This window comes from Schistosoma haematobium, chromosome 4, assembly GCF_000699445.3.
Source record: "Schistosoma haematobium chromosome 4, whole genome shotgun sequence".
Taxonomy (NCBI): domain Eukaryota; kingdom Metazoa; phylum Platyhelminthes; class Trematoda; order Strigeidida; family Schistosomatidae; genus Schistosoma; species Schistosoma haematobium.
The window spans coordinates 30,791,928-30,815,067 of NC_067199.1; the positions used below are offsets into that span (position 1 = coordinate 30,791,928).

At 37.7% G+C, this 23,140-nt stretch overlaps 1 protein-coding gene across 1 annotated transcript; it reads left to right on the forward strand.

The window, feature by feature from the left end:
* Positions 1-397: 397 nt before the first annotated feature.
* Positions 398-15,356, forward strand: MRPL38 (39S ribosomal protein L38, mitochondrial). The gene is made up of 7 exons (XM_051216191.1): positions 398-640; positions 1,521-1,788; positions 8,013-8,413; positions 10,594-10,721; positions 11,845-12,021; positions 13,283-13,419; positions 14,516-15,356. The coding sequence occupies exons 2-7, from the start codon at positions 1,614-1,616 to the stop codon at positions 14,905-14,907; spliced, it is 1,410 nt and encodes a 469-aa protein (XP_051066758.1). The 5' UTR covers positions 398-640; positions 1,521-1,613; the 3' UTR covers positions 14,908-15,356.
* The last annotated feature ends 7,784 nt before the right edge of the window (positions 15,357-23,140 follow it).

The window sequence follows — 23,140 nt, forward strand, 5'->3', positions numbered from 1 at the left end:
ATTACACTCTTTCTTCATGCTGGAGAAGTTTTGAGTCACTTTCGAATCCATCATATATCAAGAACCTTTGAGATTGAATTGTTTGACGAGAAGTATCGGCAAAACGGGTCGAACTACTCTCAGGAGTATTTAACGCCGTATTACTACTGAATAAACGGACAGAAAATAGTTCGACCACCGAAGGGTGTAACACCGAGGTTTATTCAGCATGCGGGCAGACAAAAACGTACCATGCACATCGCTACATACAGTTCGGCGTTTTCTGATGTAGGCCTCCTAAAGGTACACAAACTACAGTTTGAGGTTAGCTTATATCCCGTTCCTACTTTTACTTCACCCAACATTTATACTTAGTTCGTTAACATATTTAACTTCGACCTCTAGCTCCACTCATTATTAGTTGTCCACATGTTTCCTGAATTCGTAAAACCTTAATAATGAAAGCCTATGATGTGTGTGAGTGAAAGCATCATGTCGTTCTTAACACCGAAATCATTTGAAATTATCAAACAAATCTTGGACACTGAACGAATAACTGTAGCCTTGGTCTCGGCCCAATCGTTACCTGGATTGTACACTATCGAGTGGGTAGTTTTTCGGCTGTCTTAAATAGTGACTCAAATTCGAGCTTGCTTACAAGGTTAGAGGGAAAGTGCTAATTTTTCTCTCACAATTTTTATGTAAATTTGTGTACATAGGCTGTAAATTTTCTGCAGCATTCCCTCGGTTTCAGTAAGATATTTCCCTAAAATAGCTACTATGATTAAAGTGAGGCCGTTTCACTGGTGTTTCGTCACAATATGGTTTCGTTACCGACTTTCTAATATTTAGATCTTTCGTGCAACAGTTTTTAATGAATAATATTACCGAGGGATAGATTCATCGTCATTAACCTACTCAGTTGGCATATGGCTCTTAGCCATCGGGTTTTGGGGTTAAAGTTGAGGTTTCCAGTTAGTGTTAGGATTTGCGACTAGTTATTACATATATTTCTATCCTAGGCTGTGAACTCTGACGCATTTATAGTCCTCGCCTTAAATCTAGCCCTAAAATACATTGTGTTTTTCAACCAGCCATTTGGTTCTTGGCTTTGTAATGCCTACTTTGTCCTCCAAGTTGTTACGGTTAATGGTCAACATCCTTGTTTGGTATGTGCTCCATGACCTTGGGGTCTCTTTCTTGATCCTAATTAACTCAGCTTTATGTTGTACTGTTATACTATGATGATGACTAAGCCTTTATATGATTATTTCGGTTTGTTTGACCAATTCATGTGTGTCCTGTTGTATGAAGGTCCACGTGTCCCGTTGTCCATATCAAGTTCGAAGCTAAGTTAAAAAATAGGTCTTTAGATTTCTGAAAGGCTGTTAAACTACTCATGCGTTTTAAAGATTTTGTCCCTACCCATATAACCAAATATATTCAATTGCGCATAAATTTATTTGCTTTTAATTTGTAATTGTAAAATGTTCGGAAAATATCCACGTTTTATCTATTTTTCATGTTCTGATATTTTTCAGGAGCTTATAGTCTCTTTTACTTCAAGTTCCCAAAGTGTATTCAAATAATCTTTGAATTCTTGTAATTGCTTGTGCAGAGTACTAGTCTAATGTATGATGCTATCTCCTAACCTGATCACGTGTTCAAGGGGTACTTTCTTTATACCTGTTCGGTATTACTTGATGAGAAAGAGTTATGTGCCACCCATACTTGAGCCGGGTGTCTATCCACATCCGAAACGTCAAGTGCCGGAATGTGGTCGGAAAACATTCAAAGAAAGAATCAAAGGTGAGGTACTTAAACTACGTAAAACAGGTTTGTGACAATTCACCGATTTTGTTTGTATACAGTATCGTTTTGTTTGAGCAATTGGGTAACGGCAAAATACCAAAACTTGGTATAGTACAACGTTGTTTCATATATTATTGTGTGCTTCATAATTATTGTGTCCTTGTGGATTAGCTTATTTATTTATTTGGGCATTTCAATATTAGTACAAAGGGGCACCAAATACATATGCACCACACAAGTCACTTGATTTGTGTGTGGGCTGTAATACTGTCCGGGTGCCCGGACCGAAGCAGGTGGTTTCCTTAGATGGCCATACTCTGAGCTTTTGACCTAAAGGCCTGATCCACAAGGCAGTGGAGCACCGTCATTAGATGCAGTCCCATGGTAGCCAATGACCAATAATGAGTTCATACTCCATTTGTTCCCGCAGGATACTGGAGCCTATATGCACTATTGGTTTGGAATTAGGGTTTTCCAACTCCTAGGTAGATGTTTCATATCCACCTACCCGGTTAGAGCGCTGGACATTCGCCTCTCGTTCTCTCAATTCCGTAAACAACACCTCAGCCACGAGAATGCAGTGAGTAAGACTTCCTGGACAGTGGCTGTATACGCGTGACCATGTGTGAGCATTTCGACAGGAAGAGCTGACTTCCCCACCCTTGGCCGTACCAGGGCATTTGGGTACTGATTAGTTACAACTTTTAAAGCAAAACTCGATTGTCACTACTTAAATAGGATTAGTTTGTTACTATTTATTTATTTATTTGAACATAAATATTAGTACCAGAGAGCGCCAATATATATGCGCCACACAAAACAGTGAGAATTCGAAGAGAAAAAAAGGTAAGGAGCGTAAAAAAAGAGAACAATAACGAAGAGATTGGTGTAAGGTAGTGGGTTTCGTTCCGATCGAGGATGTATTGACCATATCTTCACCCACCGCCATACTTATCAAAGGCCAACAATCATAGTGTTTCTTGACATCAGGGCTGCCTTCGATTCGTTGGATAGGACTGTTCTCTGGGATTGTCTATTGAAGAAGGGTGTGCCTGAGAAGTTTATTAACACCCTAAAAGCCCTATATACAAACACCTCAGGCAGAGTGAGGGCATACAACCACCTTTCTCCATTGTTTCATTTACGAAGTGGGGTTAGACAGGGTTGCCCAATCTCATTATTTCTCTTCAACTTTGCCATCGATGACATTCTGGAAACAGCTCTGATGGATGTAAGTAATGGCGGTGTGGATATGTTGCCTGGAGAAAAACTTCTCGATCTTGAGTATGCGGATGATATTTTCTTACTGTGCGATAATGCCCAAGCCATGTAATCCTCACTTTATGAGTTGGCAATCAATGTCCATAGGTACGGTATGTGCTTTGCACCTTCGAAGTGCAAAGTACTTCTACAAGATTGGCAGGATTCTAATCCTGTACTCACCCTGGGTGGTGAGCAGATAGAAGTAGTCGAGAAGTTCGTGTATCTAGGTAGCTGCATAAGTGCTGGTGATGGCGTGAGTGATGAGATCGATTCACGTATAATGAAAGCCAGAGCGGCTTATGCCAATCTGGGCCATCTTTGGCGCCTTCGTGATGTTAGTCTGGCTGTAAAAGGTCGGGTCTACAACGCATCGGTGAGAGCAGTTTTGCTCTATGTTTGTGAAACCTGGCCTCTCTGAGTTGAGGACGTTAGACGACTCTCTGTGTTCGATCATTGTTATCTCCGAAGGATTGTTGACATCCAGTGGCAACACTATGTCAGTAATGCAGAGGTTCGGCATCGTGTGTTGAGGCACAGAGACGATAATGCAATTGGTGTCACTATCTCGAAACATCGACTTCGGTGGCTTGGATGTTCTACGAATATCATTCCAGAGAATTCCACGACGTGCATTATTCGCCAATGCTGGGACTGGTTGGAAAAAGCGGAGAGGTGGTCAGTATATGACATGGTGTCGTGGGATGAAAGAAAGCTGCAAAGGACTGGCATCTGCTAGTCCTTCACGACTCCCTGGCTGTGGTCCTAGAGATGGTGCAACACAGTGGCTAGAGACGTTATCAGATATGGCTCAGAATAGAAGCCAGTGGCGATCCTGCTGTAACTTTCTTTCACTTTCTTCATAAAATGTGGTTGTTTCTCCCTTAACCGAAAGATTTCTTCTGATTGTACCTTTCCGTTCCCCCATTTTTACCATTATTATTATTACATCACCTTACATCAATCTCTTCGTTATTATTCTATCTTTTTTTCCTTCCCCTTAAATTCTCATTGTTTTGTGTGGCGCATATATATTTGGCGTATTCTTGTACCAGTATTTATGTGTTCAAATAAAATAAAATTTTTGAAGCTATAATAGTCATTTAACAAATTGTCACAACGAAATGATGGTTTGATGTAAACACTATCCTAGGTGACATAAAGTAGTAAAATAAACAGCAGTTTGCTCTGTGACTGGAATAATACGTGTGAAAATAAAAGACACGTGTGGTTTGAGAGAATGTTGTCATAAATACTTCCGGAGCTGAACTTGCAGAAGTTTTCTTGTTGGACTTTTTCAGTACCTGATAACGTGCAGACAGACACGCCGACAGGCCGAATGATAATTTGAGTTCGGACATTTTTTAGGAGTGGGAGCTTCTGTCAACTCTTTTCAGCTGACTGATAACGATAAATGTAAGCTGTAGGTATGTGACCATAGATATTTCGCTAACTGATTAGTCCTAAAGTTAGGTTTAGGTTGTGCTTGTCAGTCAGTCTGTCAGCTACAACGTAGGACCAGGCACATATATGCATCGGTCCAAGTTGCCATACCTCATTAACACAACAAGTTTAACACTGGATTCATGAAAGTAGTTAATTCAGTGGTGGTAATATATAAAAGAAAGATTGAAATAAGGATATAGTACAGGAAGAAAGAATTAGTTCGTAGAAAGAAAGATATGAAGCGATTTTAATCTCTTAGTTTAAGGGAAGACAGAGAGTGTATACACCCACGCCATTGTGATCGATTCTGAGCCATGTCACTAAGAGTCTCCAACCATTGATTACGATAGTCACGCGGACTCCAACCAGGTAGTCTGCATCTTCCAACATGGCTCAGAATAGAAGTTAGTGACTTCAAGCACTGATGCCACGTTTTGGTTTGGCTGCCCCTAACTTTCTTCCAACCATCTCCAACACCGGTTAGCATTGCACGTCGTGGTAATCGGTGTTTAGGCATATGTAACACGTGGCCCAACCATCTCAGTCGATGAAGATTCACAACCTCATCAACTGATTTACCATCCTTCCCTAATACCCTGCGTCTAACCTCACTATTACTTACCCGGTGATCCCAGCAGACGCCAGCAATATTTCTAAGGCATCTGTGGTCAAATACTAGTAGCTTACGAGTGTCTTCTACTCTTAATGGCCATGTTTCGCTGCCGTAAATTAAGACAGAACGGACTGCCGCACAGTATACTCATCCTTTTATTGATAGATGGATATCTCGCCTTCGCCAAAGGTGACGTAAGTTGGCAAAAGCCAAACGAGCTTATCGAATCTGTACTGAGATTTCGTCAGACACCAACCCATTAGGGCTGACCAGACTTCCAAGATAAGTGAAGTTGTCAACGCGTTCGACTACTTCATTCCCTATCCTTAGTTCAGGTGTTGACGCAGACCAGTCCTGAAGCAACAACTTGCATTGAGAAGAAGAGAAGCGCATTCCAAATATTCTGGCATTGTTGCTTAGTGCTACCAGAAGACTGCATTTTGTCAGCGTCCTCACCAAACAGGACTATATCATCTGCGTATTCTAAGTCGATAAGTGGACCTCCTGGAAGGAGATCAATACCCGAGAATTCAGAACCTGATGGAATGAGTTTAAGAGAATCCATCAGTGCAATAGACCATTGGTTCCATTGGTTCTTTGTAACCCTGTGGTTTAAATCACTGATAGATATCACTGCTGTTTCCACAGCTGCTTGTATATCTTTCCAAGCAACATCTGGGTCAGCCTCGTTTTCAGAACTACTTAAGTGTGACCTCAGTTGTTCCTGGAATCTACTTTTGGTTTTCTCGCTACTCAATTCAGTTCTAATGCGTCTTTTTAGTGTGGCTTTTTTGCATCCAGTGAGGCGCAAGCAGATGCGTGCCCGTATTACGGCATGGTCAGAGTCCAAGCAGGTACTCCAGAATGAGCGACAATCTTCTACCGACCCTCTCCAACGATGACTGATGGCAATATGGTCTATTTGAGTCCATCGTAGGTTTGGTGTACGGGGTCGCCATATAAGACAATGTCTCTCCTTATGCTTAAAATCAGTGTGTGCTAAAAATAAACGATTGTCTGAGCACAGTTGCAACAGATGATCACCATTATCTGTTCGTTGTGCCGGAATACTAAAATACGCACCTAAATGCCTTTCTGTTTGGTTCAAACTACCTATCTGGGCATTAAAGTCACCTGCTACGAGTACCATGTCTGAACGTTTAGTTTTCTGAAGAAGTTCAGATAGCTTTCTGTAAAATTCATCTTTCACTTCATCTGAGCTGTAGTCGGTGGGAGCGTAGGCAGAAACGACAAAAAGGCAACGACGTGTGTCCCTATCCTTCCGAGTTCTTACGGAGCCGTTTAGCCGAACAGCACATAAACGACTGTTAACGGGGATCCACTCTAACAGTGCTTGTTCCGCCCTCATGCTTAGTGGTATGCCCACACCTGCCAGTCAACGAGAACTGGCCATCGGGTCACCAGATACACAGAGGGTGCATCTCGTTGGCTCTCCGTTTTGCCGAGGTGAGGTCAAGTGGATGACCACACTGGAATCCTGTATGCGTATTTCGGAGACACAGCACACATCAATGGTACGAGATTCTAGGGTTCTAGCCAAGGAAGCCTGTTGACCGATTTGACATAGGGTGCGTACGTTGAAGGCTCCAATGTGTAGTTTGGAGCGAGGTTTCAGTAGACCTGGAACAGTGTTTTGAGCACTAGAATCGTTGGCTATGGTGACACTTGAGGGGGAAGCCGAAAGAGGAAGTTTAGAGTTGAAAGTCGATGTAGGAGGAATAATAGGAAGGGAAGACGGAGGTTGATTATGAATACAGTGGTCTCGAGTGCTGTTAGAGGTATGAGGGCGGTTATCACTTCCCGGTTACCCACACCGTGGAAGGGTTCTTCTGGAGGTACCTGAAAAGGAAATTGGATTAGAGGTGGTCTCAGTGACCTGAGAGCGTGACCGCAGTGCCCAAGGGACAACTGCACGGCCTTTTCGTGGGAGGTTTTTGACGTGTTAGCTCCGTTCTTCAAAGGGCCTTACCGCCGGAGACGGAAATCCGTGAGGTAAGGTAAGGTGTGCATTTTTAGGGTCGACCTTTTCTAACCCCACCCTTCCTTGTGGGAAGGCAGCATCGCTGTCATGCTGCTGTCACATCTTTGTACAGTCAGCAGTACGACTTCGCCTTCGGACCTTGGGTTTGTTGCTTTTAGTCTTACCGCTCTTCAACCGACCTGTCTGACATGGTAGGACCTTGAGGAACGGTTATGCAATGAAAACGATATCGGTTTATGAGGCTGTGAATCTTCATCTACTCAGGTGTTTGACAGATATGCTACTCATGACAAGCCACAGCAACGTGCAACCCTAGCTGGCTTAGAAGTAGTTTGCGAAACGGTAGGAACGTACAGATTAGTACATGACAATGGCACAGTTGCGTTCATTCTGTATCTTCGTCTGAATCTTAAACTGTATCATTCCATGATTTTAGTCCTTATGTTTTGCTATGCTTCGCTTGTAATTAGGAGTGGGAACCAAATTTATTCCAAAATCCCACTCTGTATAACCACTGAGCAAGAAATTGACAGAATGGGGAAATACTGAGACGAACAAACATAAATTGCAGGTTGATGTTACTTGTTAAATATTAGCTGAGATGTCATAGATTTCACCGTTATTTGTAAATATCCCAGTTAGAGAAAAGCAAGAGATTACACGGTAGGGATTCTTAATTGTTGCTTAGTGACTTATATGTCTCTTTACAAACTACTGGTTCATCTGGTTTAAGTCGGTTTAATTTGCTTAGTTTTCTTGGGTGTTTTCTTTGGTTTACATGCGATAAACGTACTTTAAAACATGGAGGACGGTTCTCCGTATAGTTACTAATTTAGCCGTTAAGAACTTAAATTTCCCCAGAACAGTGTTTACTCATACTTTTTTCCTCATGATATTTAGAATTAGCTGTGAAACCAAACGATCTTTCATCGTTGGAACCCCTTGACATTGGATTACCGTATGTTTTCCCTAAAGAATCAACAGCGTTTTTGAAGAGACTGGATTTGGAACCTCAAGCCCGTAAAAGAACACTACAAGTCCCGCTCGACGTAATTCACTCACCGAGTGAAGATAATGAAGCCCCAGTTCGTCTGCTAAATATTGCGCATCATTACGGCATCTTCAATTCACTTTTTGGACCGCCCCATATCTTCGTTCCTGTTGTGAATTTCGAAGTTGAGTATTTAAAACCAGATGATAAGCCTGGTATTTCGGATGAAGGTAAATGTAATGATGACAAGTCAACTACATATGTACAACCTGTGTTTAGTGGAAATCTAATATCTGCCAATATAGCTATGGTTAGTTAGTTACACTTTGCTGTACCCACTTTTAGTTTAATGTTTGGTACTTTAACGTTTCATTTGGAGTTTTTATAATCCATAAAGTTAGGAGTCCATTTCCATATTTCAGTCGTTTGTAATCGCTGATTCTTATTTCTTATTGAGATTGACCATTGATAATTTTCTAAAGATTAACGCAGGTATAAAATAATCGTTTTGTAAACAGACTTCATGAACCCAAATATTCTAATATTACTGTTTGGTCACATACAAACCAAGCGAGTTGACGGAGAATTCCAAGCTAGCTTTCTGAATGTGCCTAACGTTTGTCAGATACTAAACTACCAGGGCTGAGAGGCTTCAAAGATGAGTGAGAGGTGGTGAGCACGCTCAACTAATCTACTCTGAGTAGTCATCCTAGGTGATAGTCCAGACTAATTCTCAAGCTACATTGTGCATCTAAAGAGAGACATGTGCATCCTGAACATGCTTGAATCACGCCATTTCATTATTTGCGTCCCGGTTACTGCATTATGTCAGTATCGTCACTAGAACAACATACCATCTGCGTACTTGATGTATATGAGTAATTTTTCAGCGAGGAAATCAGTTTTTGAGCAGTTAGGTGAAGTATAATCTACAGAGTGAAATCTATGATGGAACTAAGTAAAAGTGAGGTTGATGTGAAACTAACACAAACCACTTGATGGATAGTGGCTAGCAGTGGAATCCAGGATGCGCTTTTCGTCCTGCCTGGGACTCGTCAGTTGGGTGTGCCTGCATCCCAGAGTTAATGTTCACTCCGGGACTCGAACCCAGTACCATTCGCTTCAAACGCCATCGCGTTATCCATTTAGCTACTGAGTGCTGATAACCACCTGCTTGTGCAATGGGGTTAAGTTAGAATTCACTTGGTTTTGTTTTACTTGTATCTTCCCATTGTTGTTTAGGGCTGCAATTGATCAGTCTTTTATTGGCATATGTGCATTCTGTGCGGATCGCCTCGATATTGCCTGAAGTCACAAGCTTTTTGAGCAAATAGAACGAAACCCGTGTCCTGGATTCAACTGCTAGTCATTGTCCATCTTTGCTTAAAAAGCTTGTGACTTCAGGCGATATCGAGGCAATCCGCACAGAATGCACATATGCCAATAAGAGACTGATCAATTGCAGTCCTAAACAACAATGGGAAGATACAAGCAAACAACACCAAGTGAATAGAAACCACTTGAGTTTGAAAATTATCCACATGTTATAATTTGATCGATCACATTCTAACGATGAACATCCAGAAAATTTACGTATTTCTTCGACAAATCTTATGGTGACAAATACTACTATAAAACCTCTAGTGCCGGTTTCAGGTAAAGAAATGCAGTTATGGTCGAGCGTCGATGACTATGGATTTGTTTCAAAACGTGGTGAATATTTGATTAATAGATCTGAATCTTGGCCCGGAGTTGGCCTATTTTTTCCGAGTTTACTTTATAGCTCTGTTTGGTAAGCTTTACAGTCGTTTTTAACGAACAAGCAATCTATCAAAGCCATGAGTGTTCAGTTTCTAGCCCTCTCATAAACTGTGAATCAAAGGCGAGTGAATAAAATATGTACTGTGTCATTGAGTTATGCTCATCGCTACTATGAGTTTACAAATAACAGATTCTGAATTTGAGGCAGTTCAGCGAAGAAAATTTTCTTTTCAGTGGTGTCTAGTATCAGAATAGTTAAAATTGCCATCTATTGCTAGTTAGAACACTGCCTCATTAACCTAAGCATTTGACTCTCAGTAGTTGGGACTTCTCTTCGTCTGCATCATTTGCAGTATTCAGATAATAAACTTATTCTGTAATTTCGTCTAAAACCTGATCTCATTAATCCGTTCTTTGTTAATTATTGGCCTTAAGTTAATTGTATAGTTTCCATGTGATATTCAAGAGAGGCTAAACACATGTTCATTTAGAAAATGAATGTTAGTTGTTTACTTTTGTTTTATTTAAAAGTTGAATCTATTGTATGTAATTAAAATCAAATTGGGATACTTCATTTCAATGCATTTTAATAGTTTGACTACATTTCACTTAGTTTCTCTCAAAATTGAGGATAGTGGATTAGCATTTATTCTCAGGTCTTTTCTCTTGATAACTATGGAGGAAAAATATATCCAAACTAGAATTGTTTTTCAAAACGTTTTTTCGTAGAATCCTCCATTGATTAACTTGTCTACAGCACCAAGCAATTTCTACTGGACTTTGTTGATGACCTGTCCGGACGAACCCATAGGCAGCGATAGTTGTGAACCATCTAATGAATATATTCACTGGATGATGTAAGCTACTTTATTTGTGATAACTCTTATTTGTTAAGATCTTTTTTACATTGACATTATTTAGTGGTTGTCATCGGTGAGATTGTATATTCACTCGATTGGTCTTTGCTAATAAATCAAAGCCAAAAAGCTGTTCGATAATGCTCCAACTTACCTTTACACTAGTGTCTTCTTGATTGTTTACATGTTCTTTCTCATTCCATAGTCATAATTAGATTGAAGTGAGGTTGTGACGACTAGATACAAACGTTGTATTGATGTATTTGTGCTTTTTAGGATAATTAATCAGGTAATCTTGCAGGTTGTCTTATTTTAAACGTGTAGTACTATACTCATAATGTATTGTTTAGATAGTCAGAATATACATTTGGGTGTGGTGCCTTCCATCTTTGACATTGGATTCTTTCACTGTTCATTCAAGTAGACAACATTGTGGAAGTTAAAACAAATATGCATTGGTTGTGTTTACCATACTTCAATTACTGAACGAACTTCGTTGGCTTGCATTTGAGTTAGTGTTGTTTTCTGTCATGGTGTCCCACAAAATAATTTTCCGAGCACATTTTGGTTCGAAAGAATCTATCGCAGTACACTTACGTTCTTGATTTTTCTACTGGATATTATCAACAATATTCGTCCTTAAATTATGTTCTCCAAGGCTTTGTAGGTGTAATATTGGTTCCGTAATATATATTTAGTTAGCTAGTGATAATATCAATTCAGGGAATAAGGGGTTTTATTGCTTTTAGTTAGCAGTCTTCAGAAGAGACAAAATGTTGTTCCACATTTGTAACCATCCTCATGAGTTAGAATCATTTGTCAGTTTAAACACTTACCATTTGTGAATGTACGTACTCGTCAAATGTATAGTAAGTTTCATTTCTAAGTTTTGAAAAGTTGGCTAAAAAATCCTGACACATGTATACATGTATCCTACGTAGTACCATTCTCAGTTAATATCTGATAACGTTAATCACATTTATCTATGAAAGTCATGTGGTATTTCATTATATTTACAAAATTTATTCTCTATTGAATTGTGAAGATCACCTGTTAAACACAGCTATATAGATATCATCTGAAGCTTCGTGTCTCTTTGTTGTTGTGAATTTCCAATATGTAGGACAAATCTACAGTCCATACCAGAAGGTGTTGGTGTTATTGGGGATGAGATTATTCCATATATGCCACCTATACCGTACCAAGGAACTGGTTATCATCGGTATATATTTGTTCTTTATCGACAAGATCGTGGGAAAATTGATTTAAATCAGTGGAGAAAAGGAAATCCTAGTGGATGGTATGTTTAAAATATGACTCTCCTTTTTGTTTACAAGCTGTTATAGTTATTATTAGCATTCATTTAATTACATGATTAATATTCGTGAAAATCAAATATCTTATGGTTTATTTTCTTAAAACGGTGGAAAGCAAAAATTGTTATGTAGTTTAACGGAAAGAAATTGAAATATCTCATGGAGTATAATTGGTACATTTTGGTAGGTGTGAAGAAGTTATGATCATCAAAGTTAGGATAGAAGAATGATGAATTATTTTCCGTATGACGAACAAGTAGTAAATATCAGTCCACAACCATTGTGAAAAGTGGAAGACAAACTATTTAGGTCTGAAAAGTAGTTCAGGTGGCTAAAAATGTATCAGATTAAGCTGTTGAATGTAATCCGCTTCAACATAAAAAAGAGGTGACCAAGCGGCCTCTGACTATTCGGTGCTCGGAATTGCTGCTAGGGCATTAAACATATAAGCAGAGAAGTTTACAGAATAAAAAATAGGATGGAATCTGAACTCGTAACAGTGTCAGGTTATTGAAGTACTCTCATAAATGGTTTTTAACTTATTGTGAAAATAACCATCAGCCTGTTATTTTAAAGGTATGCCTTAGATTGACACTTATGTTTATCCACACATTTAAGTTTTTAATTTGTGGATAGTTTTCATTACAAGTTGAGTTCGGACCATGTGCTATTAAAAGCATGGAGGCTTTGGTTTAAAACCCCTTGGTAGTATACGGTTGTAACGTCACACAGGACCAAATTAAGGACCTTGGGGTTTTTTGCGAGGAACGAGATATTACTGAGTCGAAATCTATCGTTTAACACTTATCACCATTCAATCCACAATATAATACATCCACTATCTATTTTCATCAGTATTTTCCCATCCTTTCTTCTGCCATACCACAAACAGCACTCACAAACTAGCTAAATACACGAACATTCCTATTACTTGCGTAGACCAATATTGAGTGCAAGCAGAGACCATTGGAAATCTTGTAGAGGTACTTTGATTTCTGATCTTATCATATCATACTTACAAAAACTCACCAACAAACCAATAAAGTGCTATTTGAGCGAAACATAAGTCACTATATAGTAAGACGACATCCAGATACTCGAAGTTGAATAAATTGTAGTCTAATTCGTTGTTCTTTCTGGTGTCTGTGCTTGACTTTATAACAGAGAACTTGACACAGTATCGGTTTTTCGAACAATTGAACTAATTGCACCTTTTTTGTTCAAATTTTCCATTTTAACTGTCAGTGATGTTCAGTCTCAACGCGGCTTCAGCACACTAGAATTTTATCGAAGTTTAGAAGATGAAATTACTCCTGCTGGTTTAGCATTTTTTCAGTCAATTTGGGATGAAAGTGTGAGATCTTATTTTCGCCATAAACTTGGTAAGCTGAATTATCCCTTTGTGTTTATTTATAACAAGTGTATTCTTTGCATATTTAACCGTTCAGCCGACAAATCCGGAATTTTACTGTTCGTCCTACTCGTATGTTGGAGTGTGGTAATGCTACTGATGTCGATGGATATAAGTAGTATGTATCATCAATCAAAAGTGAAATACCTGTCGTCAGAAGGTAGAATAGAGAATTATCGATGTGGAAACGAAGGAACAATGAAGTCTGAGACGATTGACTGATGTTTTGCAAGTGAAGTATTTACTGTATGGTTCTCAGATTTTACTAAGACTTTCTGTAATTTTGTGTTCAAATACATTCGACTGTCCCCACGTGTGTTCTCGTTCACTACGGTAGAACTTGTTATATAATAGCCAATGTCTAGACGATCCTCTCATGATGCACATATACCAACAAAGACCGATCCAAGTTCAATCCTGATTATAAACAACGGAGTATTACAAACTCTTATTAATAGTATATTTGGCCATTAGTTTGAAAATGTAGCTCGGAAAATTAGTTTGGATTTTCATAAACCTGACTAGAAACCATGTTTATTGGGTAATAATTAATGACACCTGAGCACAGGAAAATGGGTACTTGAACTGTAGTTCAAATGTGTAGTCTAGCTGCTTGAATTTGACTGACTAAATCAGTAATCTGTAGGTCCAGCATTGTATAAACAGAAGATACCTATTATCCTAACTGTTATGTTTTTATATTCAAGGATTAGTGAGATACATTTATACTTTAGAACAGAAGCTGATTGTTGGTTTTTCAACTTTCCACTCCCGATCCGATCAGGAATGTAATATTTTGTCTGTAATAGTTAGGTAAATACTATATAGCAGGTGTTAAGTGTGCATACTTGAGACATAGAATATTATGTTTCGGCCGTTTGGATGATATATGCTATACTATGTTATATCGGTGCTTTAGATTTGAAATCATATCCACCTATACGTAGTTATTCGCAATTTCAGTTTTCGCCTTCATATTTATTTCTATAGGGATCAAACTACTTAACCAGTTTCAGTAACACAACTTGGTTTTCTAAATTTTTAAGCTTTTCACTTCTAACTTGTAGACTCACCAGAACCAGTCTTTGAAATTCAATTCCCAGATGCTCGTTTGCCACCTCAACAGAAATTTCCAGTCGCTGATACATGGACTAAACCTCGTCGTCACCCTCATGGTATTCCTCTGATAAGAGAAAGATATGGTGTGCACAGTGATGTATCTTTTGATGTATACTTGGATCGTTATCGAGATCGCAAAGAATTATACGAGGAGATAGTCCACGAACGACTATCAAATGAAGGTAATCCTCTTGATCCAGAAGAACCTCGTCGTAAAATATATGAATACCCAGCTGCTGTTCCGATTCCCCCGAAAATGCCAAGTTGGTGGGTCAAACAGGAAATGCAGCGTCGCCTACGTCGTGGTAGGTGGAGAGAATTGAATGGACATGACGGTTAATTATCAGTTAATCATAAATAACTAGTTTCACTTTAAACCCTTGTACAGCTATAAATATAATAAATATGTTTTCTAATCATCTGTTTGCTTTACATTTTGTTCGTTGATTAATTTAGGATCTGCTAAAATATGTATTTACAATCAAATCTGCTCTTATAGTAACTAGGACGGAATTTGTGTTGACTAAATTCGTCTTCCTATTCAGTAAGTTCTGGCTTTCAGAATAAGTTGGCTTATCTAGATTAGTTGTTAAGCGTGGTATCTGATATTTTACTGGCCATTTCATTCCTTAACGGATCAAATATAAGCTGTTGTTTGGGATATCTCAATTTTTTTGTCTTAAAGTTTATTTACATTTACGTGGTTAGTTATCTGCGACCTGCTCATCCCGAACACACTTCCAAGTATTGTACTATCTGGATCTCTGGATGAGAATGTATACGAATTAGTAGCTATGTTTTCGAGTATCTTTTCACAGTTTCTCAAAAAATCCTTTTAAGTCATCTACAAAATAAAGGTTTCTAGTTATAAGGTAATTAAAAGTTAAATCTTCATAACTAAGGTACCGGAAATTAAAGAGTTGAGGCTGCTACTTGGTGTATTAAGTTGGCTTGTTCAGTTTTAACCGTCTATTTCGTCTACATTATTATTAATTGTTACTTCACTGTTGTCACTTTTTCCCCTTATGCAAAAATTAAGGAATCACTTAATTCAAATAGTTCTTGTTTGTAAGTAATTTTTATTCATGTTAGGTTGTATACTGCTCCAACCGATTCCATTGCTTTATGAATTACCGTGTAACCCCTACGTGAAACGGTTTACCACTCGATTATTTTGTTAATAGAGCATAAGCAATATAAGTAGTTGTTACCTGTTAGCAATGACAATAAATCAAATTCTTCAGACTTACGTAATGACGTAATCCTGAGTCCCATGCAGATATTTAAAATCCCTATAAACTGTGAGATACAATTTTTAGACCTGAATTTACTAGGGACTTTATTTTGAACGATATTCATTTGCTTATTCGGTCACAGAAAACGTAATAAATTCCGTCTCTAAACTTCACATCAGGATGTTGAAAGAAAATCGAAGGAGCTGAAGTAACGGCCATATAAATTGTACAAAAGAACCAAAAATAACACGGAAAGGAATAGAATTTAATTAAATATTGCATTTCGTCATTATCCTTATATGCACCAAAATTCATTCAATAAGCCAACATAAACATTTTTAATAATATTTATTGATTGCTAGTCATTATTATTAGGAATGTAATTAAATTATTTACAGTCCTATCCAAATAATACATTAAACCTAAGAGGAAATCATGTATAACATTTCCTACGAGATATCTGTCAATACTGTTAATGTTAGTCGATATACTTAATTCATAATAACGCAGATTGTTATGTTATCTGTTAGTGGTTTACTGTATAATAAAGTTTTCTATCGTTCCCTGAACCGCATTTCTAACCCATCACCATTTGTGAATTTCACCTGAATATTTACTAGTATTTTACAAGCCATTATGGTCACTTACTTTCATTAATCTACTGTCGAGTATCCGTTTTTATATCATGTTGGACAATAAGTTTTAATAATTCTTTTGCTCATAGTACGTTGTGTATTCAGAACACTTTCTCACTACTTTATCAAAATAATGCAATAAGCCTTCATAAGCATTTTAGCTTTACAATGCGATTAAATATAAATGAAAGTATTTTTACTGTTATAATTAACATTGTCACAAATAAGTCGTTGCACAACATAAAGATTAATCACTTATCAACATTAACTTATAAATGGGGTGTAATGATTTTGGTTATTATTGCCGCTGAGTAAGAAGGTATCTTAGTGATTTACGAGATTTATGATGCGAAAGTCATTTGAGTTGCGTGATAGAAAGATAAAAAAGAGTGATATAGAAACGAAGATAATGTGATAGGTAATTGGTTTTTATTCTACTCAGTGATCATTTTTTCAAGAAACTCTGAAGTGGTCTTGGAGACTACTGAAATTAGTTGCTTTTTCATTCCATAATATATTTTTATGGCTTTAGTAATCCATTACCATGCATGATTAAAATGCCTTTGAGGGAGATTGTCTGAATAGTTTGTTAGATACATACTCAGTCGAATTTTCTTATCACTTATTAATTATTCATATTAACCTATTACATTTTCAGAATGATAATGACTGCATATTTTATCAATAATCTTACACAAATTCCGGAGAATGGGTGAGTTGATCTGTGTTTAAGAGGCAGAACTTTTTGATGCTTCAAGGAAATTTGGACATTAGTAGGGTTCAAACCAGTGGCTTTAGAGATTGTCCTTTCTGTTAATATAGATAGGATAACGTAAGATTGCACGGTGTTCTGTTAGGTTGAATAAAATATGTATGTTGTTCGTATGCACATCGTTGTGGTTGTATTCGATAAGATTTCAAGAAAGTTTGATCTCAATTGTTTTTCTAGTATAAAAAATAATTTAAAATAATCTCGATGAATCGTGATATTTTTGAGTTTTACGTAAAATGTTTGGTTGCTTCATCGGTCTAGAAAAATCTAATTTTTCAATCGTTAGCTTTCTTTTCAATCTGCCTGTTCAGTACTGTCATTCCATCTGTTGTATTAGAGCAAACATCATATATATAACTACTTACTTGAGCATTTCCAGACTCATACCATCTTATTTGACTGAATACGTGGTTAGAAAAAGGTAAACATATGCATACCTGTAAATCATAAAAAGATACCACAACAGATTAGTCGACTAATTCAACAAAGGGGTGTCATATAAAAGTATAACTTGATATTTTCTACTAGTTAGCGTTTACAGTGATTTTCCACTGAAGTTTAATTTCATTTAGAGGTAGATAGATAAGTAGAGGAATTAGTAAAACTGTTTAACCACTTGGGTACAAAAAATGTATGAACGAATTGGTCAGCCTGCTGTCATTTGCTTGGATTCATTTTAAGATGTATTGCTTGACTGAGAAGATTGATTGTTATCATTATTAAGTATCTTGATCTTCTTCATTTTCTAACTTTTCTGCCTTCCTTTTTTGTATGTAAAAAGATACTCGTTTTTGATTCTTATCCTCTTCTGTTACTTTTAAACACATGACTGAATTTTAGAAAGTTCTTTATCGGTGTTTGCTTTTCAAAACTCTTCATGTCTTTTAAAAAAAATAAAAACTTCATTTCTAAAAGGGAAGGTAGTAGTGAGTTAGTAGGTAAATAGATATAAAAAATATGAGTAAATGAACATATTCAATAAGAAATGAAAGTAGTAAGCGTAACAAAAGATAGTGGAAATCATTACTCATCATTGTAATCATTTTTGTCTAGAGTATCGGTACTAGAAATAACATACTCTATGAAGTTGATGTGACGACCAATAATAAGTTATAATTTTTCTATTGAGATCATGAACTGATTGATGTCAGACCACCGTTGGAAACCTGGAAGCACTGGACGGCCATTTCGTCCCATTGTGGGACTCAGCAGTGCGCACCCACGATCTCGCTTGTGGGATTCGAATCCAAGGTCTCTAGTCTCGCGTGCGAATGCTTAAACTACTGGACCACTGAGCCGGCACCCAATGGCGTTAGTGTCTAACATCAACCAATCCACGAAATTGCGCGACCATCTTCGATTGTACTAAAGTAGATACCTGTTTCTACCCGACACGGACTAGTCCCACTGGTCACGGCTTCTCATTAGAACTCTGAGAACCCTCTCAAGAAGCTAGTCCCTAGTGAGCACATGTTAATTATCAGTATAGGGGTTGTTGTGATTCAAGGTTTCCGACGGTGGTCTAATATCAATTGGTTCATGATCTCAATCAAAAACTTAATAATCTCCGCAACCCCTACACTGATAAGTTATGATGTTTATTTATAAGTGACTAATAATCGTGACTGTCACCCTATATTTACGTAATGAAGTCTACTACTCATTGTGAGACTACTTCTATCCTGGGCTCTTCTTTCAGTTGTTACCAAATAGTGTTTATGGTCTTAATATCTATTTCCGATTTCTGTCGCCATGTATTATTTGGTCTTGAGCCTTTTCTTCCACCCTGAAGATTCTAAATTATGACTTGACTTATGATATAGTTCATTGGTTTATGTAGAGTATATCCTGTCCACCCCCATGCGTACACCAGTGTTTAGTCTAGGAAAAGCTCATTACACACTTAAAACATTGTAAATTATCTAGTTTTATGTCGATATATATATGATTAAGTAACAATTAACAGTTCGCAAATATTCCTTGTTTTTTCCAAACTTTTAGTTATATCACAAAACGTTATTTATAAATTTTGGTGCTATGAAATATCTTGTCTTCAGTGCAATTTTTTTAAAGTGAATTTAACAGGAGTACTATCATTTTTCTCATGTCTTACAATTGGGCTTTGGATAAGTTACTTCAAATCCCTCTAATTATTATGTCATTCATTCTATTGTCAATTTTTTCTTAATCAGAACTAAATAGTAATCTATTGAAAACTAATAATAATAGCTAATCTCTCATTATATTTAAATGGAATTATTATGATTTCATTTATAGCTCAATGAACAATTAAATTCATTATTTTTTTAAAAAACGATAATACTATTCAAACTAATTCATGTATCCTTTTAATCACTAAACCAGCATGTGATTTATCTCTATGTTATGATTATAAATCTTTGATTAATAATATCTCTCATTTGTCTACTGAATAATAATATTTATTACGTTTTATTTTGTTTTTAATGTTGGAGTTTATGTTTACCAAGTTAGATTATTTTTGATTGTAAGTGTTTCTCTATATGTATCTTATCAACAGACAAAAATATTTCGAAAATATCAGTAAATTTGATTATATTTTGATATTGAATAAAATTATCTCATCTAGTCTTATTGATATGTGTTTATATAAATTTAACTATTCCTATAGAATGAAATGGAAATTAAATGATGAAGTAAACTTGTGGCACGAATAGATATTTTTCTTTTTTTTCTAGTGATGTTACATCCTCTCCAATGAATGGTTTATTTGTGAAATGTTGAAACAGTGTTCAAGATAACCACATAATTGTATTCCTTAAAGAAAAATAAATATTTTGTTGAGAAATTATTATGTAACGGGCAAATCACAATACTTTCTTATGAATCGATTTGTAATAAATTGTTTTCAAAAACTTAGTTTTCTTAATGTGAATTTGGATCTTTAGTGAATATTGTGTTAAGATTTATTTGACTGTTTTTGTCCTAAGTTTTTGGTAGAATGAATTTATGTCGAAAATGTCTAGTGTTTGAAGATTGGTCTAAATGTCGAGATTCTGAGCATTATTCAGAATGAGTACAGTTTCCTCTTGGTAAGATACAGACATTATTTCAGTTAAATTCTTGCATACAGGTGTCTATATAGGCAGGCATGAATGATGATGTATCTTATCGTTTAGGTGTACATCTATTTCTGTAAAATAAGAGTGATTCAATTAGTTTTAGCTCAACTAAACTTCTCACACTCACTAGAATTAGTTGTTGATTATGTTGCCCGCAATATCAATAAAAGCTTGGCTAGTAAACCATTCAGCCTATAGAACGCGAGATCGCATAAAGAATAAGTTGTATTATACAAATTGAATGAGTCAGTCTTTGTACTTAGGCATTCCGTTGCATCAGGTCTGTCACTCTTCTTCTTTCCGATTGTCACCAAGTTTTATTTATTCGCTTGATGTTCACCTCCGATTCCTTGCGCTATCTGTTCTTTAGCCTTCTTCGTTTTCTCTGACGATTCCATGTTAGGACTTGCTTTGTGACACATTCTGATGATTTATCCATCTCTAGTGTCTTTTCCTAATTTCCTCTTCAGCTGGAAGTTGGTTTGTTCTCCAACATGGTCGACTGTTGCTAATGTAATCTGGCTAACGGGTCTGGAAAACTGCTTACAAATACCTGTACCCTTTTGATAATGCTTTTAGTAGTTCTCCAAGTTTCAGCTCTATGCAACAGGACTCCCTGGACATTCGTATTGAGAATTCGATTAGTTTTCCAGCATCAACTCCGCCTGTAGCTCTTATAGGGTTACTGCCGGTCCCAAGCCCGGGTAAAGGAAGAGGGTTGGGCATGGGGTTAGCGTTCCCATCCCGTAGAAAACTAACTCGCTAAAAAAACGCTTACCAGAAAAAAATGGTCCAAACCATTTTAACTCTGCCCTGGGAGTTAGAAGGTCTTCATTTAGAAGAATTATGACGCTTCATGGTGAAAGCCGAGCTCCTTCGGAAGCCACGAGGCCGATGCCCCTTCTAACAATCAGAGCAAAAATTTTTATAGGTACATGGAACGTTCGAACAATGTGGGAAACCGGGAAGACCAGTCAAATAGCAATGGAAATGGGGAGATACAACTTAGCAGTACTGGGAATCAGCGAAACCCACTGGACCCAAGCTGGACAGAAAAGGCTAGCTACGGGAGAGATGCTGCTATACTCCGGTCACGAAGAGGACAACGCTCCACACACTCAGGGAGTCGCTCTTATGCTGTCCAAAGTAGCACGAAATGCACTTGTAGGATGGGAATCTCACGGATCCAGAATCATCAAAGCATCATCCAAAACAAAGAAGGAGGGGATCTTAATGAATGTTATCCAATGTTATGCACCCACCAATGATAGCAACGACGACATTAAAGATCAGTTCTACGAGCGGCTACAGTCAATCATTGAGAAATGCCCAAGGAAGGACCTAACTATTCTGATGTGATATCTAAATGCCAAAGTCGGAATAGACAACATTGGATATGAAGATATTATGGGACGACATGGACTGGGACAGAGAAACGAAAATGGAGAAAGATTTGAAAATCTATGTGCATTCAACAAATTGGTCATAGGAGGCACAGTATTTCCACACAAGCGTATACACAAGGCTACATGGATCTCGCCGGACCACACTACAGAGAACCAGATAGATCATATTTGCATCAACAAAAAAATTCCGAAGGACAATGGAAGATGTGAGAACCAGGAGAGGAGCCGACATAGCTTCAGATCACCATCTTGTTGTGGCTAAAGAAGAACTGGATAACTGGACAATCAGCACTACAAAGGTTCAATACAACCTTCCTTCGAGATACTGAAAAACTAGACAAATTCAAGATAGCTCTCAAGAACAGGTTTCAAGCCTTACAGTATCTCCTGAAGAAAGAAGCTACTATGGAGGACAACTGAAAAGGTATCAAAGAAGCATTAACTTCAACGTGTCAAGAGGTTCTGGGTATCAAGAAGCATCATCATAAGGAATGGATCTCTGTAGAAACACTGAACAGGATCAAAGAGAGGAAGAACAAGAAGACACCAATTAACAACAGCCGAACACGAGCAGAGGAATTCCTAGCACAAGCTGAATACATTGAAGCAAACAAGCAAGTGAAGAGGAGCATTAGAATCGACAAGAAGAAGTACGTGGAAGAACAAGCAACGACGGCGGAAAAAGCTGCTAGAGAAGGAAATATGAAACAACTTTACGATACAACGAAGAAACTAGCAGGGAAATACAGTAAACAAGAGAGACCGGTCGAAGACAAAGAAGGCAAGTCAATCACTGAAATTCAACAACAGCGGAACAGATGGGTAGAATACTTCGAGAAACTCCTGAATAGGCCGGCTCCAATGAATACACCGGACATCGAAGCAGCGCACACAGATCTTCCTATAGATGTCAATCCACCAACTACGGAAGAAATTAGAATGGCCGTCAGACAAATCAAGAACGGGAAAGCAGCAGGACCCGACAACATACCAGCTGAAGCACTGAAATCAGACATCGAAACAACCACAGTCATGCTTTATCTTCTATTCGAAAAGATTTGGGAGGAGGAACAAGTGCCGATGGACTGGAAAGAAGGACACCTCATCAAGATTCCAAAGAAAGGAGATCTGAGCAAATGTGAAAAACACAGAGGCATTACACTACTGTCAGTACCAGGAAAAGTCTTTATTAGAGTTTTGCTGAACCGGATGGAAGATGCAGTAGACGCCCAACTTCGAGATCAACAAGCTGGATTCTGTAAGGATCGGTCGTGCACAGACCAAATTGCAACACTACGGATCATCGTCGAACAATCAGTTGAGTGGAACTCATCACTATACATCAACTTGATCGATTATGAAAAGGCATTTGACAGTATAGATAGGATAACGTTATGGAAACTTCGACACTACGGAGTTCCTGA

Coding starts and splice junctions, on each gene's coding strand:
- MRPL38 (XM_051216191.1), top strand. CDS start 1,614: ATGATGCTATCTCCTAACCTGATCACGTGTTCAAGGGGTACTTTCTTT. Junction 8,414..10,593: donor TATCTGCCAATATAGCTATG/GTTAGTTAGTTA, acceptor GTTTTTTCGTAG/AATCCTCCATTGATTAACTT. Junction 12,022..13,282: donor AAAGGAAATCCTAGTGGATG/GTATGTTTAAAA, acceptor TTTAACTGTCAG/TGATGTTCAGTCTCAACGCG.